This window comes from Carex rostrata, chromosome 24 (assembly GCF_964058835.1).
Source record: "Carex rostrata chromosome 24, lpCarRost1.2, whole genome shotgun sequence".
NCBI lineage: Eukaryota > Viridiplantae > Streptophyta > Magnoliopsida > Poales > Cyperaceae > Carex > Carex rostrata.
The window spans coordinates 5,200,101-5,221,526 of NC_135941.1; the positions used below are offsets into that span (position 1 = coordinate 5,200,101).

The following is a 21,426-nucleotide window of genomic DNA, read 5'->3' on the forward strand; positions in this document are numbered from 1 at the left end:
GTATCGGTTTTTTAAAAAAACAAATCCGATCCAGATTTATCCTTTATTACTATCGGTTTATCTAAAAAACCAAACCGATCCAGATTATTCATATCAAGATCGGTTTTAACAAAAAACCAAACCGATCCAGATACAGAACTATCAAGATCGGTTGTTATGTAAAACCGATCCTGATAGTATTTTGGAATTTTTTTATTAAAAATTGTTTTTCTAGATCGGTTTTTGAAGCAGAACCGATCCAGATACAAACTATCAAGATCGGTTGTTATGTAAAACCGATCCTGATAGTATTTTCGAATTTTTTTTTATTAAAAACTGTTTTTCTAGATAGGTTTTTGAAGCAGAACCGATCCAGATGTTAGGTTGAATGTAAAAAATAAAATTTTATTTATTTGGCCAGCTTCCATTTATATATATGTGCTGGCCCAATATGCTACAGATACAAATCACAGATAGATAAATATATATATGCATACAAATCACAGATGGATATCAAACACATCCTACAAATTAAGTTTACACATCCTAAATTATGTTTACACATACAAATCACGTACGAATCCTAAATTAAATATCATAGACATACACATCCTACAGATTAAGTTTACACATCCTAAATTGTTGTACTTCATGTCGACTTTACCTCATTTAGGAAAATTTGAACCCACATTTTTCGTAAGTCGCTCAAGCGTTGTACAGTATGTTTAGCGGGAATGTCCTGCATTTTTTAAAAGATAGAAGAGCATGCACAATTAATTGTGTATTTTATTATATTTGAAGCAACAATGCTTAATTACTTTTTAAAAATATATAAATGCATACCTTTAAGTTCAGAAAAGTATAAATGTGTTCGTTTATTATGTCTTGCATAAGAAACATGACATAATATGCACATTCCCAGCTGGCTGGTTGTTGTGGGCACTACATAACAAGTTTGAAAAAAATGAAATGCATGTTAATGAGCATACAAATGGCTTATATGTCTAGATATTCACAATTTTTGGCATCTAGGTCTTTATAATCATATATCTCAATAGAAACTATTACCTTGCAATCGTTATGAATCGTCAAAGAAGTACCCATTACCCTGAAGAAGGCACTGTTGAAATATGAACACATTGAACAATCAGTACTTACGAGAGATATTTAAAATGATAAAATAATAAAAAAATCTAATGCATTCTAAACAAACGTAAAATTTAGGATGGCACTTACTCCTCGACCGCAGCAGTGATCATTAGCATTTTTTTACTCTTCTTATCGAAATCGTACACGTACAATGCACTTTCTCTTGGCATAAGCACGGTCAATACCCAATGATTGCTGCATGTTAGGTTTGTAGCATGTCATATTCTATAATTTTTATATTTTGACATAAATATAATAAAATTAGAATATATATATAACACTAACATGTGATGATAAGGTATAAATATCAATCTCTTGTCCCGATTTCCGTTGAGTGCTTCCCCTATGTATTGAAGTGTACCTCCTCGATTATCACTCAGCATGGTGGCATTCGTTCGCTGGGGGTCCATGAAACCAACCTGCTCATCGGGAAATTCCTCCTTGATGAATTTGTGCCAATACCTAAAAACAAAAAGGCATACAGGTGTTATCAAATTTGTTTTATTTGAATTAAAGGTACTAAATTCTATAATTATTACGAATATTAACTCACATGATCCACATCTGAATGATTGGTCCAGTGAGCCACTCCCGTGGTGCAAGCAAGGCCGCATAATCATCTGCATAAACGCATATGGAGTCTGCTGAACAGAAAAGATCAAGTGGCGGATCGATTTTGAATGGACTGCCATCTAGCTCCGAAAATCGATCACGCAGATGCTTGAATGTTCGGGGAAGCTTGTCAATTCGGGGAATTAAGGGAAAATGTTGCCGAAATTTTCTTAAGTGCTAAAACACGACTAACATGTGGCCACATCCTAAATGAGACAAAGTATTCACAGAGCAGTCCCAAAATGGGGACTATTCAAAATTAATCCCTAATGGATTAATTTTGAACGGGTATCATGACCTAAAGGCATTAATCATGCAGTTGTGGCTCGTAAGACAATACTCTAGCTACATACCTAAGCTAATATAAATACATCTATGTACTCTACCTATACACTCTTACAAAAAAAAAAAAACATTAATGCACAAAACTAATTAAACATGAGTTCTAGGTTGTAGTACTTACAACTTTTTTTGGGATGCCAGATCGACTGAGATGAAGATCACTGCACCAAATCTCTCAATAATAGCCAATCTACAAAATTAAACCGGAAAATCGAAACCTAATTAAGAGATATAACATGCTATATATCCTACAAGTTGAAATAAAAAAAAATGCTCACATACCATATATATAGCAAACTCAAAAGTGTGTATATGCAAATCTTGGAATAATAAAAGGTATTAAAACTTACAAAGAAAATCTCCACATATAAAGAATATATATGTCATATATAGCTAATATATTTGCTCATAAATTACCCATATAGCATATAAAGCATATATATGCATGTGCATCCAAATCTCCACATTTAAAGAAAAACTTCAAACGAGAAGAGGTATTCAAACTTAAAACCTTGTGGAACCAATAAAAGAGCTAAATCAAAACTTATAAGGTTTACATTTTGAGCGGGGATCATAACTCACTTGTATAGGCCGGATTTAGGGTTTAGGGTTTGAACCGAATCATAGCCAATAAATGGTGCTCCATTAATATCAAATTAGAGAAAAGAGATGATCAAATGTACCTGAGAAAAGAGAGCTGAGATAGCTGAATTAATGCAGGGAGAAATAGTTGTTGCGCTCTTTAAGAGAGGCGAGACCTAGCTAGGAAGAGAGACGAGTTTCTGACAAAAATCGGACTGAATTCAGCCTTATATGCACTATTAGGATCGGTTATTAGCAATAAAACCGATCCTGATAATATCAGGATCAATTATTCTAAACAACTGATCCTAATAGTTCAACTATTAGGATCGGTTTGTTCTAAGAACCGATCCTGATACTATCAGGATCAGTTATTCTAAACAACTGATCCTAATAGTTCAACTATTAGGATCGGTTTATTCTAAGAACTGATCCTGATAGTATCTGGATAATTTGAAAAATTTATAACATAAACATTTGGATCGGTTTCATTGCAACCATTCAGTGTGTGGAGAGAGAGAGAGAGCATGTGAAGTATCAAGTATGTGATATCGGCCAATTTTGCATTCCATTGGTATAACTCCTATGTTTATTCAAGGAATCAAAAGAAAAAATTATCTTTCTAGTTTCTTAAAAAATATGTATTACTTTCCAAAAGTAAATTATGAATTAGGATCAGTTGTTTATAAAAACTGATCCTGATAGTATCAGGATCGGTTCTAATAAACAACTGATCCTAATAGATAAACTATTAGGATCGGTTTATGGTTAGAACCGATCCTGATACTATCAGGATCAATTTTTAGTAACAACCGATCCAAATGATTGAACTATTAGGATCGGTTTTCTATAAAACCCGATCCTGATAGTATACCGATCCTAATAGTTCAATCATTTGGATCGGTTGTTACTAAAAACTGATCCTGATAGTTTTTAGGATCGATTTTTTTAAGAAAACCGATCCAAATACTTATTAGGATCGGTTTTTTTAAGAAAACCGATCCAAATACTTATTAGGATCGGTTTTCGCATCTAACCGATCCAGATAGGCCGATCCTGATTCCTGTTTTTCCACTAGTGAAGGTTATGGAGTGGAGAACTTGATCCTGATACGGAGTGGATGACTCTAATAACATCTCTTTGTTATCACTAACATATCTTCTAGGTCGGCAATTTCAAATGGAACTTGTTAAATTGATCGGATTTTGTCTACATTTTCAATTCGATTCATAATTGTCGCATTATGACATTTTCATCCATAACTAACAACCATTACATAAAATCGGTTGAACTCGTATATTTGCTTAGGCTGTCGGGTTTTACAGATTTTACGTACGGGTTCCATTGACAAAAAATATTATATAATATTTTTTATTGAACTAAAAAATATATACAATATGGAACCTGCTACGGTGCTATGCGTAGCATAGAGGGTCTCCGTGCAACGGCTCAATATTCGACTTTTCAAAATCCTAACTATCGATCCGAACCGTTCATCTTGTTCTCCATATTAATATGTGTTTGGAGACCAAATTTTACATTTTTTTAAATTTTTTTACTATTTTTTTAGATTTATTGAAAATCGCTTTTTTTTTTATAGTCCAGATTTGCTAAAAACAGCGATTTTCAATAAATCTAAAAAATTTTCAAAAAATGTAAAATTTGGTCTCCAAACACATATTAATATGGAGCCGTTGCTGAACGGTTCGGATCGACCATTAAGATTCTGAAAAGTCGAATATTGAGCCGTTGCACGGAGAGCCTCTATGCTACGCGTAGCATGCTAGCATATTCCATACAATATAACTAAACAAATAATAACATATATGACGTTTTTAGTAAAAAAAATGAAAATAACAATATTTCTACAGTAAACATAAAAGAGTTTCAAAATTCGTTGATTCAAGTGCCTTTCAGAAATTTACGAGGAGCTATAAATTCAAATTATGTTATGTGGCTGGATCAGTTTTAAGTTTTAACTTATATATTTCGTAAAATGTACAACCATTATATATTTGAAGGATTAATTAAAATTCAATATGTATTAATTACAAATTTAAATTTATTATATTTCTAGTCGAATTTGTCGCGGATCAAACATAATTTCCTGCACAACCCTACAAATTGGCAGTGAGTATTAAATGAAGAAAACCAACATATTTCCACCGTTCCACGGGCCGAAAGCGCTTCTCTAATTGCCGAAAGAAAAGAAAGTGGCTATCTCCAGACTCCAGTGCATGTGGTCACATACTCACATGCACCACTTTGGGTTTGTCTCTGGTGACTTGTGACGTCTATTATATTCTCTGTGAGCGCCTGCTTGTCACTGTCACAAATGTACCATATTTGTTTGGACCGAATTTTTATCAACAGCAAATTTATTAAATAAATATCAATAAACTAATAATTAACACACTTATTAATTAACTAAAAAAAAATTTACTGGACGTGATTGTTAATGATGTCCAGCCACTTCAAATTGGGCCAAATGTAATGCTGAACGTGATTAACAACTGCGTCTAGTGATTTTCTTTTTTCTTTTATAGTTAATTACTAAGTGTAAGTGCGGAGATTTACGGTTAATTCTGACCGTGATAGTCTATTACGATTTCTTTATATCTCGAAAAAACTCAAATTCGTTTTTCATTGTCGATATTTATTTAATTAATTTTCTATTAATAAAAACTTCGGTTTGGTTGGGTGCTATCTTGTTTGGTATTCCTCTACGTACCGGTACAGTCTCTTGTCACATATTTACCATAACTGTTTTGGTTGCTATCTTCTTTGGTGTTCCACTACGTGTCTACGTACCGGTACAGTCAGAGGAGGATGCATATGAGGTTAATTGATCCATGTTAATTTTGAAAAAAAAATGTATTTATATATTATCTTATGTATAGTTTAGAATAAAATGTTATAGGTACAGTAAAATTGATTCTCACACACAATATGAAAATTTTATATGATTGATTTCTATTTATATATTACCTCCATAGTTTGAAAATCCGATTTCGTTCCTGAATACTACAATACCTCATTGGCAAGACGACATCAGAAAATTTAGATTGGAGAAATGAAAGATAAACTACAAGCGCACATTTATGATTTTATATGAAAGCTGAATTATAGAACAAGTTTTAAGACGGAAATTTTTTAATTAATTTCAATATACATAATATATATATTTTTTTAAATTATAGAGAATGCTAAGTGTTTCTTGACTTGCATTAAAACCTGTTACCGCTCAATCGCTCCATAAGTGAAGTGAAAGGACTTCAATAGGCCCTATAATTTAGCTTAAAAAATGTCCCAAGTGGTAGCAAATCAAGGACCAGTGCAGACAAACTCAAAACAAAGAGTGCGGAGTTGAGTTTGGTAGGTTTAGACGTTTAGTTTCTTCTTCTGTTTTTATTTTTTAAATTGAAATAAGTGATGCAACCATCAGCCCATCAACTTATTATATAGAAGGATCCTGATAACAATCTCCGTAGGTCTATTCCCGCAAAAAACTCCGCACAAACTGCCAAAAATATCATGGGGGGACCGCTCAATAATTAATACTCCGCAGAAACTGTTAGTATTTAACTTGAAGCATCAAAGTATTTATCGTGAATTTGCAAAGTGTTAATCCCTATGCAATGATCTCTATTTATGAAAGAATAAATCAATCCATTAGTTGTCCCCGCACAAAATTTACTTTTTTTTTAATCATCCCCGCACAACTGGGGACCATTAAATAAACAATCCCCTCATAAATACTTGTCATTTATCCCCGCACAAATTTTCCTTTTTTTCTGGATTGTCCCCGCACAACTGAGGACCATTAAATAAACTATCCCCTCACCCAATGATAAATAGTTCTCAGACATAAGGATAAATACTTTATGATACATTGATAAATACTTTATGTTACATGTATAAAAACTTATCAGATATAATTGCAACTTTCAGTACAATATGAATGATAAATACTTCTCAGACATAAGGATAAATACTTTATGATACATTGATAAATACTATATGTTACATGGATAAATACTTATCAGATATAATTGCAACTTTCAGTAAAATATCAATTATAAATATTTCTCAGACATAATGATAAATACTTTATGTTAAATGGATAAATACTTCTCAGACATAATTGCAACTTACAGTAAAACATCTGTGACAATGATAAATACTTCCCATATATAATCGTAAATACTTGTCAGAACAACGATAAATATTTTCTTGAACTTGTCAATAAGTAATGTTTAATCAAATCAAAGTATTATCATGTCAGGGACAATGATAAATACTTCTCAGACATAAGGATAAATACTTGTCAGAACAATGATAAATACTTTCTTGAACATCAATAAACAGATAAATATTTATTAGCGGGAATTGTTATTAAATGATGGTATAATTAATGCGGGGATTGTTATTAGAGGACAGTATAATTAATGTGGGGATTGTTAATTAATGCGGGGATTGTTATTAAAGGGCAGTAATTAATGCGGGGATAAATGAAAATTCTTAGAGGAATTAATGCGGGGATAAAAGGCAGTTTAGGAAGTTAATTTGGAGAGAGAGAGTGTGGGGTTAAATGGGGGGACAAAGGTGAGGGGATCAATATAATTATTCTATATAGAATGGGATAAATTTCGCTGGAGGCATTATACTTTGTTATTTGTTATAAATTAGTTATTCAATTTTAATTTGTTTCTGTGTAGTCACTTAACTTTTTATTTGTCCAATCAAATCACTCTATAATTTTTTTTGTCTAAAATATTAATGAAATATACTTTTCTGTTCAAATTACTAAGAAAATATACTTGTTCTGTCCAAAATACTAAGAGAAAAGTAATATATTATTAATTTTTTGAATAGTAAAGTTATAGAGCGACTTAATTAATTGTGACAAATAAAAAAATTGTGGTTATAGATGGACAAATCTGACTTGAATGATCAATTCGTAATTCGTGACAAATAAAAAATTTAGTGACTCCAACGAAATTTATCCAATATAAGAGAAATAACAAAATTCAACAGTAGAGCAGGGCTGCTAAATCTAATTATTTTCTAAAAACACTGCCACAAGGGAGCAGTCAAGCTACAATTTAAAACAGATGATCAATTGTTTCATAAATGTCACAGGTGTAATGTCGTTGGGTTAATCTTAAGTTAAGTCGACCTTCTCCATTGTTATATTGATCTGATCACAAATGATGAAATCCATTTCTCCATTTAAAGGAAAAATCAAACCAGAGCCTAATGAACACTACTCTGAGTCTCTGTATCGCTCCATTTATGGGTCCAGAGTAAATTATTAGACCATCCGTAGATAAATATACCTGATTAATACAATGCTAAAAGAGTTCAATTTTATTATTTCTATTATACTCTAACATAGTAACATGCCATCATCACTTACTAACGACTTACATGTGACAATTGCCAAAGAAATATACGGAAAACATCATATCATCTAATTTATGTGCTCCCAACAAACCAAAAACAATTAAGCTATTTCCCCCCTGTATTAGGTATCCATTGATCCCCTTGGATAAAACTCTCAACTGAGTAAACCCCCACGTGCTCCTGCGGGACCCGGCTACTCCACGAAACCCGTCTTGTCGCATCCCCACCTGGACCTGAACTTCCATATTCACCATAAAACAGGGTCTTCAATGCAAAATCACCGTTCCACTGCAACCATCCTTCGGGCCGAATGATTTGTTCCATTCGACAGTTTATATATACTGTACGCGAGTACTCCTTCCAAGGCCGGCCTAAATAGGCCCGGTGCACAGCTGGGTTCTCCCTGTACAATGCAAGGTAGTCATCACTACCATTTATTACACAGTTTTGGAACACAAAGCCGGTGGACTGTGCCGGATCGGTACGGCCATGTGCTGTGACTGTGTTGGCCTCGCCATGTTCTGGTTTGAGCTGACGTGGAAGGATGAAAATTGAGCAATTGTTAAATAAGGAAGCGGAGTTGCCAAAGATGAAATCAACTGTGCCGGAAATGCGGCAGTTGGTATAGTACTGGCGCAACGAGTGTGCGTAAAGTGTGTCTTGGTGCCCGAGAAATTCGACAGAGTCAAGAACAGAAAGGTCACTATCAGACCTAAATGCAACTGCTTGGTGCGCATCTGGTCCTGCCGTGTTAGCAAATGTCAAGTCCCGAGCCATGAATCCATCACCTAGCACGCCTACATATTTAATGATGTACAAGTTGTAATCAAAACAACAACAAAACTAAATACACGTCAAAACAAACAAAACCTACATAAAGGAAAAGAACTTTTTTTGTTGATAGCATTGACCTAGTTTACTGGAAATGACCTTTTTCCTTTTTTGGCCCACTACAAGTGGTCCTTGTCAAATGGAATTGTGGGTGCCACGGGTTAGGAATTTATTAGTGCATATGGTCACATGCACCAATGCAGTACCTATGGACTTCCTATCTCGTGAGGTTTCATCTGTTTGTTAGTGTTAGGTATGTCACATTCACAACATAGCCATGCTTTCTTCGTACTCTTCTGTAATTTTTCGAATATAATTGTTGGTAGGATGCATAATTTTCATTAACCCATTCTTCATTATTTATACCTAAAAGAAATCAATTTCCTTACCTTTCTAGAATGAATATATTTCTTATTTAATAAGGCATTTAAGTCGACCGCAATTTCAGATGGCATTATATATAGAGAATATTAACTAAGGGTTAGCCATACCAATTAGCACAAGAACACATAAACCAACCTACCAGTGGCATACCAACACATTAAATCCGATCGACCTGAAGTGTATACATTTAATACATGCATAGATTAACATACCTACAGTAGCCGAATTATATGTAGAGACCCCAACTGTATCAGCATTAAGTGAACCAGTGATCACCGTCTGGCCCATACCGTCCCCGACAAATACAACATTCGTCTTTTCAAACGGTATTCGTACAGTTTCTTCATACACCCCTGCTTTTATGTACACAGTGTAAGAACTTTTCCCATTCTGCGGTGCTGCATCCACCGCTTTCTGTACCGTATCATACTCACATGTACCGGTTTTGCATACCGTCACATCCGGTTTTAACCCGGTTGGCACCCCACCGATACCTGATCTATCACTGTACCTCCCTGAGGCAGGTTCAGGCCAGTACCCATCTCTCTCAGTCTTTGGTGGGCCCCAAAGTGACGTGTCATCGCCGTACCGCTGCAATGCAGCTACCATTGAAATGGTATTGCTTGTCAGTGCAGTTAGGTTATTGGCCAGAAATGCCATCGCATCTGAAATCGTACTCGAATCATTGACGTACTTATACGCAGACCAACAGTCGTATTGGTACAACAGAGCTGCTGAGGAGAGGATACGGACAGAGGGTAGAGAAGGGGAGGGGAGGGAAATTAACTTGGAGGCCGTAGTGAGGCGGTACAAGGAGAGGGTTAGGAATTCAATGCAATTAGAGGCCGCATTTGAGCGGTTGGGGTTATTGGAGGAGAGTGAGAGGATGTATTTGGCGGTGGAGATCGCAGGAGAGATGGAGGAGAGAGAGGCGGAGAAGGATGTTGAGAGGAGGGAGAGAGGAGAAGGTGAAGGGGAAGACGAGGTAAGGGAGGAGACGCAGACAGAAGGGAAACGAGTTGCATTGCATGCGAGGAGGATGGGGAGAGGAGCAGATGGGAGCGGAGGGGAAGGGAAGGGAGGGGAATTGGGTGGTGTCGGTTTGGGTTTGGGTTTGGATTTTGGGGGTTGATGAGATGAGGTGGCAAAAGTGGACGAGAACAGGAGGAGGAGAAAGAAGAGGAGGTGGAGAAGAGGGGAAGCAGCCATGGGGACTGGAGAGGGGATGGGGAGTGAAGACAAGGTTAACGAGGTTTTAATGTGATGATTATATCAGTCGCGTGCGGGTTTTATGGGGAGTTAATCAGGGTTTTAGTCCTCTCCAGTTCAATTAAAAATGGAGAAATCGTTAGGACATGCCAACATGGATTTTATTTGCGCGTGAGAAATTAAGGACTCATATAACAATATCAAAGGCTTTCATATTTTCTTCTTTTCTCCCTTCTAGAGTATGCAATTGTGAGAAATTAAGGACTATAAATTATTGAGATCGCCACATGTTGTGATAATTTTACTATTCACATATATGTTACAGTGTTTTTCTTTAAAAACTGAAAAATCTGAAATCAGAGTTTATTTGGGGCGATTCAACACTAATATTTTGAAGTTTTCTGTAAAAAAATACTTGTGAGTTATTAGTTTATTTTAAGGGAATGGGTAACAGGGACCAAAGAAAGGTGAAACCAAAAGGTAATATTTTGTTTCTCACATCAATGTTTTTATCTTGGGTTTTGGGCATTATTGCCCTGAGTTCCACTTCAATGTTTTTATCTTTTGTTACCTGGTAATTTATTGCATCATATATACCTTCTTGGTGAGTTGGCACACAATAAGCCAGATTGAAGACCTCATTTATCAATAATTGCTAACTTGTTCAATTTTCATTGTTTCTAACTTGTTCATCACTTTTGATTTATCTTTTCACAAAGTGTCAGATTAAAGACCTCATTTATCAATAATTGCTCATTTATCGTTAGATTGTGTCAGATTGATACAACATAGATTGTGTCAGACCTCATTTATCAATATTCAATAATTGCTCTTCTTTATAAAATTTTGATAAGACTAATTTTTTAAAATTCCACACTGATTGCAACGGATCCACTGAAAATTATTGAAACGAGGTACCATTCAGCAACTGACACTCTGATCTTAGCAAGTCTCTGTCATTGTTAGTTATTTAGTTCCGTAAAGATATTACACAGGAGAATAAGTAGGTGGAGGGAAAGAGGGATGCACTCCGCTGTTTTTCAAATGGGAGAGCAAGACTCTGTTATTCTAAATTCAATCTTTGATTTTTTGTGTGCACGAATTTCAACACAAATGAACGGTCGGATTTAAAATAATAGAATCCTGCTCTCCTATTTGGAGAGCAGTGGAGTTCGCTCCGGAAAAGAGTGCTAGACACTCTATAAATTGAAATTTTCAGTTTTATATTTTAAATTTCTAACTTTTTCAATAATTTTTACTATTAATCTTCATTATAAAATAAAATAAAATTGTATATCCAACCCTCCTATATCCCACCGCTAAAATTATAATTTTAGAAGGTTGAAATATTGGTATGGGAATTAGTTAGGAGTGTCATGAATAGTATTCCAATACTCTTATCCCCTTTCCCTATATATATATATATATATATATATATATAGAGGGTAAAGCTAAGGTGCTACGGGTTGCATAGAGACTTATAGTGCTACGGCTCAATATTCGAGTTTTCAAAATTCAAACGATCGATCCGAAGCATTCATCTTGTTCTCCATATTAATATGTGTTTGGAGACCAAATTTTATATTTTTTGAAAATTTTTTACTATTTTTTAGATAAGTAGAAAATCAGTTGATCTAAAAAATTCTACACCATTCAGATATTTGATTTTCTACCTATCTAAAAAAAAGTAAATTTTTTTCAAAAAATGTAAAATTTGGTCTCCAAACACATATTAATATGGAGAACAAGATAAACAGTTCGGATCGACCGTTTGGATTTTGAAAACTCGAATATTGAGCCATAGCACTATAGGTTGCTATGCAACCCATAGCACCTTAGCCTTACCCATATATATATATATATATATAGAGGAGGGATCAAGTTACAACAATTTTTGAGTTACAACAAGTTACCACAACTATTTTCTACATTTTCAAAGTCCAAATCGTCGATCCAAACCGTTAGATGTGATCTCCACAATAAAATGTGCTTGGAGACCAAATTGTACATTTTTTGGAATTTTTTTACTATTTATTAAGATGGGGTACAAAAACTAGTCAAATTTAGACCATTGAATTTTGTACCCATCTTAATAAATAGTAAAAAAATTCCAAAAAATGTAAAATTTGATCTGGAAGCACATTTTATTGTGGAGATCATGTAGTGGTAAAGATTTTGATCCACACTTGGGAGGTCCCAAGTTCGAACCAAGCTAGCAGCGAAAAAAAAAACTCTGCTCGGTCCACTGGCGCGGTCCACACGCACGGGCTGGTGTCCACAGGCGCGGTCCACACGCACGGACTGGTCCACGAGCTCGGATCGCGGGTCACAGGCATGTATCCATCCGTGTCTGGACCGTATCAGATGTGTCAACGCGGTGTCGGAGACCATATCAACATAGTTGGGACATGCCAACTCACCTGACACGCCAGTTGACATGTCTGATACGTATCGTGGCTGTGTCGGAGGCGTGTCGGACACGGGTACGATGAGTTTCGAGGAGTGTCGGGGTAACATAGAGCGGAACTAAAAGAAAAATTGTGATTCGGTTTTTACTCTCTCTCTCTCTCTCCCGTCAGATCTCTCATCTTCAGATCAAATTAACCGCTAGATCTCTCTTATGTTTCCGTTTCTCTCTCCCGCCTTTAAGCCCAACTACGGCCCAATGCCCGATAAACAAACAAACAAAAAATATTGACTTGCAAAGTTACGGATAGAATAAGTACCAGATTTGGGTCAACAATTTTTTTCAATGGAATTTATTAAAAATTTTAGATTATAAAATTAACCGGTAAAGCTTTATCAAAGGTCAATGTACCAATGTTGCCTTGGTTTAGTACTTAAAATTCAAGAAAAAAATATAATTAAATTCTGCATCTGAAGACCCACACCAATAAAAGACTGAAATTTAATTTCCCTTTTGTTAATTAGAATCTAATGTTATTGAAAATAATGGACATAAATAAATTAATTTTAACTATATATTGATAATATCAAAATTATTATTAAGATTTCTGATAACAGAAAACACCTTTGTATTTTTTGTTGACGAAAAATAAAGCTCACGGTCATATTTGATTAATAAATATGGTTACAAAGTCTGTATCTAGAGTGAGAAAAATGGCACGGCGGAGCCGACTTTGTCACAGAACTGCACGGCACGTGTGACTGTTCCGTGTCCCGTGTCGTGGTCAGTTTTTGAAAATTTGACACGGCACGGTACGCGAAAGATCCGGTCACAACACAACACGTAATCACGTAAGTCACGTGTAATTAGAACCATTAGGTCTTAATCAAATGATGATTTTTGAATAAACTAACTTAAATTATGAAAAAAATAGTTACGTTTGGATACGGCACGCAAAAAGTCACGACACGTGAGTCACAGCGTGACTCGCGTGCCGTGACCACTCCTCAACATTTTGATCATGGCACGGCACGTGTCACTATTCACTTGGTCACAGCACAACATGGCATGAAACTAAAATCACGGCGTGTTAGTTACGGCACGGCAAGGCAAGACACATTTTTTTTTCATTCTATCTGTATCCACCCATTACAAGAAATAAAAAAAAATACTCAATATTGCTGAGCTTAATGAAAACAAATACCAAAATTGAAAACAGTAAAAATAACTAAGAAAAGAATCATTTTTGAAACTTGTAAATTTTACCAAGTAGACGGGCTCTTCATTTCATTGTAGCAGCCACTGCTTGCATCAGATTGGTACCCACTCTTTTCCATCAATTGCTCTCGTGATATATATCACTATCTCTAGTTTGAGCGAGTGTTGTGTTCCATGTTGTTGCTGACACCGCCCCTCCCTCTTACCAGTTTTACGAAGACCGTACCGGCCGTACCAGTTTCTTCTTCACCTGCTGTACCAATACTTCTTCTTCCGACTTAGTGGACAGAAATCATGCGTACCAGTCCGGTATGGTTCTTCTAGCTTGTCAGACTATGTGTTATCTATGCCCCTGTTATTTTCCTTTTTTTCGACCAAATGCCGTTTTTGCCCCTGTAATTACTGTTGCTGTTTTGTGCCCCCATTTACCAGCACTCTTCCCTTGTTTCGATAAATTAACCAGTACCAGTTCGGTACTGTTAATTGTATCAGCAGCAGCCCAGTTCAACTTTAATGCATACAACACCTTCGTATGAAAAAAAAATACACAATTGGTTTGATATTATAGTGCATATCTTCAATCATATTCCAATGCAAATATAAACATTTAGATATACTTATGTTCCCACGAATAGAATTGCAAAAATAATTTAAAATTAATGATGACATATGTTGAATATAAAAACACTGAATTAATTCCTCATAATTTCCAGTTAGTTACAATTTCTATCATATATTATTTAAAGCTTTCCTAGTACCAATACGTCAACTTGAATCATCTTGTTTTTTATTCAGATTTATATTCCCTAATATAATAACTTCTTTGATTGTAATTTAACTAAAGAATAATGATCCAATGCAATTTCAGAATAATCATAATTTAATTAAAAATGATGATTATTAAATCAGAAAATTGCAATGATAATTCATAGAAATACTATCCGAATTATGAAAATACGTTTAAGATTATTGGAGTAAAAGTTTAAAAAGCTTGACAGTAATGAAAATTAATCAAATTGTGTTTATCCGTATCATGATGTCATTGTCTTTAAGCGTATTCCAAATCTATCGTGCTAGACTCATAAAATTACAATAAGATAATCCGATTATATCACTTCTACCAGCACTCTCATGAAAACCACTAATAATAACTTCACATTATTAAACATTTAGAATTAAATTGAATTAGTAGAAAACAATACTGAACCAATTGGATTGATAACATTGGTCTTATTTAGTAGATATCTCTCTCCTGTCTATTTTACTTGATTATAACAGTAATTAAGATAGATGTAAAGGAGAGAGGGATGCAACCAGAAATTAGAGTGTGTAACGAGGAAAAATGAATAGAGGCAAATCAAAACAAACAAAACAACATGAAGTTCAAATATAAGATGGTACGAAAAGGAATGGCTTAAGAGGGAAAAGGTCTCAATTCAACAGAATTTTAACTTGCACACTCAAATTATCAAATATCATTAATAGATCCAAAGTATGTATCCAATGGTTAAAACAAATAAGAACAATTCAAACAAAAGGTATATATATGTCAATCAAACCAAGATTACAGATAAACAAATTGAAACATAAATTTTAAGTTTAATTCAAGTTTCAACACACAAACCCAAAAGAAATATTTAGACTATTTAGCCTTAATTTACGAAGTAATAACATGATATTTTTAGTGTAAATTAAATAGCTGGCACTGTCATTTGGTTAGCAGGAGGCACCATCCTGGCCCTTTTTCTTAAAACAGCCACAAAGGTGATTGATCTGACATGCGCCATCATCTTCCTTTTCCTACGTGGCGTCAGTGGCTCCACATCCTCACCGTTGACCAATGAAGAATATGGCTCACTGATAATCTGTTGCCCTTCATTCTCACACTCACTGTTGAGAATGCTTGCAAAAAAATCTGAACTATCACATGTTGATAGAGAGGTCGATTCAGTATTTAGCTGCAAATTTTCTGGGATGTCTGGAATTTGAAGTTGAGCCAATCCTGGAAGAGGCATTAAAAGAAATTTATTTATGTATTAATTGGATTGAAAATTGTTACCATTTTTATTTGAATAAAAAGCTACAACAACCCATTGTATTGATATCTGGTAACATTTACAATCTAAAAACTACTGTAACTGGATCTAAAGGAAAACCCATGGGAATCCCTTATTAGCCTCAGTTACACACACACCCTTCTTTCATTAACTAGCTACCGAACCCCACTAACTGACCCATTAGTGGGACAGTAGGAAGGTTTCAGCATACTTAGTTTTGCATCATATATTGACCAGGGATCCTAAACTCAGAACCTTAGCCCAAAGCAAAAAAAAAACTGTCTACTAGTACACATGTACCAGATAAATTGTTACCATTAAGATATGACCAAACAACATAATTAATATTTGACAAAATGTAGAACTGGAAAAAGGAAAGAATATTTCCTATGCTTGATCATACGAAGATAGGAAGTGAATTACTTACCATTGCCAGTTATATTCTGCATGGAGTTCGAATTCACTATATTCCCTCTCGCAATTGATGTATGCTGAAAGAATAAAGACTAATATTAGATCAATGGTAATGGTTCAGCAATGTGAGATATTTTGCTATTTTTTTAGTAATGGTTGGATGCCAAGCCACCCAACTATTTAATATCCACAATAAATCCCAATCTGGGTTTCGAACATACGACCTCCCACATTCAGAGGGCATTGCCTTTACCACTAAACCGAAGGCTGGTACACATCTTTGCTCAAATCAAGAGTTAATTGAACAAAGGTTGATATTTTGATAAAGCTTGATTGCACAATGAGGATTAATTCAAGCAACATAGGTTAAAAAGGTTCTGATGTTGTTCATCATGATCCTGATTGAGGGACATGACACAATTGTGCTATTTCTAAAGAGTAGACGGGTTAAATTGAGGGTCCATTGATTCAAAAGTTTTAATGATGCAAAGATATGATTATTATAAATTGAATATATGGTACCTACCTCAGATTCGTTACCGTATTGATCTTCGATCCAGTCCAGACATTCCAGAGGAGATACCTGATTTGCATTGTTTTTAATTACAAATTGGTTACAATTTGGGTTCAAAATGTTTGTTTTGTTTTTTCATTAAAACCTGAAACCAAACTAGTGTAGTCAATTTGATAGGAAAAAAATAGTACTAGCAACAGAAAACCATACTCCAGCAGAAATTGTCTAGCTGGTAGAGAAAATAATATATTAATGATATTACACCTCTTAAGGCTGACTAGTGTTATTGAACTTATAAATGATTTCTAAAAGTTGGAGAGATTTAGACAGAATTTTTTTTATTTTCTTACATTTGTCTCATGGAAAAGAGCTGGTTGTGCCTCCACTGTATGCTCCCCAGAATTTGAGATGAGTTCAATATAATAAGCATAATCTGCATCAAGTTGCCTGAGAATATCACCTATAATTTAGATAACAAAAGGAACTTAGATCAGTCGCATAAACATATAAACTAATTCAAGAAAAAACAAGGAAAATATGAATATACAGCACCTTCAATATTGTTGTTCTCAAAAGAGTTTGGCTCTAATGAACTTGAACCAACAACCAGAGGTCCACCATTTAGATGAAATAAATCCTGAAAATCAAAAGACAACATTAATTTAGATACAGACATCAATTTGAATTGTTTTCGTGAGGGATATACTCTGATGAGCCTAAACTAATAACATTGGGAAGGAGAGATAGATTCCTTCCCAATGGACAAATTAGAGGCTGAATTTCAGAAACAATCTATTAAGATACATAAAGCATAAAGTGATGAATTGGTAGTGATGCAAGGCATAATCATACAATTCAGAGTTAAGCAAAGAAACTTTTTATTTTTTATTTTGTGGATTGCCGCACAACTTAGAGCTAATGGAGTAATGATTGATTAAAACAAAGGTTATCACACAATCAAGGGTTAAATTGTCCTGATACTGTTGGTCGTGACTCGTGATCCTAATTGAGGGACATGGAACTATTGCACTATTTCTAAAGTCAATTGGATATTCAGAATTAATATGGTTCATGTTTCAGTTCAAATTTTGGATTTGCTTATACATGAATAAGTGAAGTCATTGAAAACGGCATTGACAGAATAAAACCACACTCTGCTAGAAACCATGGTACCAACTACAAACTGGTAATGGAATAAGGATATAACTAATGCACCTGTTGAGGCTGACTAGTGTTCTCCATGGTATTGTATATGGCAGGAGGCACAATCCTGGTGCGGCTTCTGGGACCAGCCAGGACAGTGATAATAAACTTAAGAACAATCTTTATGTTCCCCATCTTATGTGGTGAAAGCGGCCCCACATACCCACTATTCGACATGCTTGATTTGAGGGTTTTGTATTTAGCATAAAATTCATTTGCACACTGCATCGCATGCTCAATCATGGACTTCCAGCCTTTGTCATATTCTGACTTAATACCAAGTATCTAATAAATATGAAAGATAGAAGAGAGGAAAATGAATATTAGCACCATGACATCAGAAACCAATAGTTATTTAACAAACGAGCACGAAAAAAGAATGATCACAAACTTAAATCCTGGTTAAAATACCAGTACATTGCAGTATGCACCAGATCTGCATTAGCATGTACCTTTAAGTAATCAGTACCACTACAAATATCAGTTGGGCTCAGAACAAATATAACTAGTATAATTCATTCACCTTATTGTACTTATACAATATAAGTACTTATAAGTGGGTACTGGAATTGTACCATTATGTATTGGTACTGACTCTGTTCAGCTCCCAATACTAGAACCCCTCTGAAATTTAACAGTATAACATAAAACCTATAAACGAGTATTCTAACCTTGCGAAGTTCAAGTTCATTATTGTTATACCAGCAGAGGAAGTCCTCCACTGTTTTGATGTTATTCCTTTGGAGGAGAGAAGCGCGATCTTTTCCAACTTTCTTCAGACTTTGTACTCCATGTGTCAGCATCAGCAAGTCTGGTTTTTGAGTTACTACAAAAAAAGGCATCAAATCATCAAGTGCCAAAAATACAAGGATTTAATTTACCCTCCAGTATGAACCACCAATAGTGATGATAGATGATGATTAACAAGTTAGGGTACATGCAATGGGTGAAAGCAAGATTTTGCATATATGAACTGCCTGTTAATATAGAATGTTGAATAGGATAAAACTGTGATAGATGACTATGCAGGGATATGACTATATGAGAGCTCTAAGCTCAATTTTGTGGGGTATGGTAATTAACATGACTAGAATAGATTACTGTAAGACTTCAGTTTCTTTAATGAAACGGACTTTATGTCTTTTTCATGCTGCATGTTACTGGTAAAACATGCTAGAAGCATATATAGAGTCTGATATTTGGGATGTCCCTTATTAGTACCATGTTGGTTACCAACAACATATATATAAATGAATAATGATCAATACACAATAAAAATCATTTTTTACCTTTTCCATGGCGGTCTAGTACCCGAAATGCTTTGCTCACACCCTCTCGAACTCTTTCCCTGTTCAAATAACCCTCTTCTCCTTCACCCTCGACCACAATCCCTAGCCGAAACCCGCTCCTTGTCCAGCTTGAATTATCATTAAAAATGATATTTTCAATGGTAATAAGACCATTTACAAGCCGAATAGTAAGATTACGATCTTTCAAAATAGGCCCCTTCCCTTCCCTTGCCCTTAACAAGCTCTCATTAAAATCACCCCGGCTCCAATTTTCCCCTTTGTTTACCCAGAGTTCATCACTGAGCACTATGAGTCTGATTTTGGCGGAAGAGCGAAAGCATTCAGAAGATATGTAAGACCGAGTGTGTGTGTCATATATTGCTACATGTATGGCGTGTACTGGGTTGCTTGTGAACGCTGGGCTTTTGACCTGATTGCTTAACTGTAGCAGGTACCGAGCTGGCAGCGCCCTGTAAGAGAAATATGAAACAGTTATTACTTAGAGATTCTCTTAATTTAATATTGCACAACTAAGGGTTCATCAAGTCAAAAGTTGTTGAATTGCATAATTTTGAATCTGGGACTATGTCAAAACTTTTATTTTCTGCACTTTTTACTTTTTTGCATTTTTATTTCTAGTACTTTACTTTATTTTCTTATCTATCTTTGAGAGACATATTATTGTTATAAATTATCTTCTATAAGAGAGAAATTTATATATTTATATTCCCCAGAGAAGATGTGTTGGAAGACAAGCTCGAGTTCCATTTACATGGATCCCTCTGGCAACTCTCCCATCAACACCGACATACCCCCCATCACTAACCCTATTGCAGGAGCAACCATCGACATGTCACGGCCGCTGAAAGACTTCGCTCTCCCACAAGATATGCAGGAGCAAACTAGTGTCACAATGCCCGAGATAGAGGCGGATAACTTTGACGTCAAGAATACCTATATCAACTTGGTGACTAGGAGCATTTTTGAAGGTCGACCCGACGAGAATCCTCAAATCCACCTCCTCAGAATCCTAAGAGAAATATGAAACAATTATTACTTAGAGATTCTCTTAATTTAATATTGCACAGCTAAGGGTTCATCAAGTCAAAAATTGTTGAATTGCACAATTTTGAATCAACAAACTCTCAATATATTGGGGTAACAAACAATTGTAGCAAGATTAAATTCTACAGGACAGATCCTAAAAAAAAAAAAAGAAATGGTCGAGGTATCAACAAATCAACAACTAAATACCAGTACAATTGCCCGATAAACCCTTAATCTATGTCAATCAATCATAGTCACCGATCAATTTAATTATCATAGAGAAACTCACAAAAACGAATAAAAGGAAGAAAAAAAAGAGAATAGAAAGAAGGGGAATAAATCCTCACATGCACCCTTGAGAAATGAATGAAGAATTGGTAGAAGGAGAGAGAGAGAGAGCAAGGGAGACATATAAACGGGGATTGATTAGTCGTTGGAACGGATCGATCTCAAGACTAGACATGGGGTGCTATGAGACAGCACAAAAAGTCTGCACTTTTGGGAACTTCCTCGATGCGTGTCTCGACTCTCGACTCTCGAGTGATAGCCCAAATTCAGATGGGGTCAACTGTCTGGGGTCAACTTAGGAGACGTGGTTCGCAAGCGTCTCTTCTCAAAAGGAAAAAGGACCACACTTCAAGGGAAATAAATCTGCTACGATTCTAAGCGTGTGCTCCAAAAATCTATACAGAGGAGAGGGACTGGAGGGAGAGCAGAGGAAGGGAAAAATTTAAATGAAATTACTTGCTCTACAATTTTATAGAGAGGGAAGCAAGATTGTGA

General features: G+C 35.2%; 2 protein-coding genes across 2 annotated transcripts; both read right to left on the bottom strand.

Annotated features, from left to right (window-relative positions):
• Positions 1 to 8,019: 8,019 nt before the first annotated feature.
• On the bottom strand, positions 8,020 to 10,546 carry LOC144575820 (putative pectinesterase/pectinesterase inhibitor 51). Its single transcript, XM_078326064.1, has 2 exons — positions 9,498 to 10,546; positions 8,020 to 8,867 (listed from the first exon to the last, which is right to left on the bottom strand). Exons 1-2 carry the CDS (start codon positions 10,492 to 10,494, stop codon positions 8,176 to 8,178), a joined length of 1,689 nt encoding a protein of 562 aa, XP_078182190.1. The 5' UTR covers positions 10,495 to 10,546; the 3' UTR covers positions 8,020 to 8,175.
• Positions 10,547 to 15,564: 5,018 nt separating this feature from the next.
• Positions 15,565 to 21,159, bottom strand: LOC144575331 (uncharacterized). Its single transcript, XM_078325429.1, has 10 exons — positions 20,991 to 21,159; positions 20,423 to 20,626; positions 19,597 to 20,066; positions 18,979 to 19,133; positions 18,320 to 18,592; positions 17,657 to 17,741; positions 17,455 to 17,564; positions 17,117 to 17,173; positions 16,604 to 16,667; positions 15,565 to 16,121 (listed from the first exon to the last, which is right to left on the bottom strand). The coding sequence occupies exons 2-10, from the start codon at positions 20,446 to 20,448 to the stop codon at positions 15,811 to 15,813; spliced, it is 1,551 nt and encodes a 516-aa protein (XP_078181555.1). The 5' UTR covers positions 20,449 to 20,626; positions 20,991 to 21,159; the 3' UTR covers positions 15,565 to 15,810.
• Between the last annotated feature and the right edge of the window lie 267 nt (positions 21,160 to 21,426).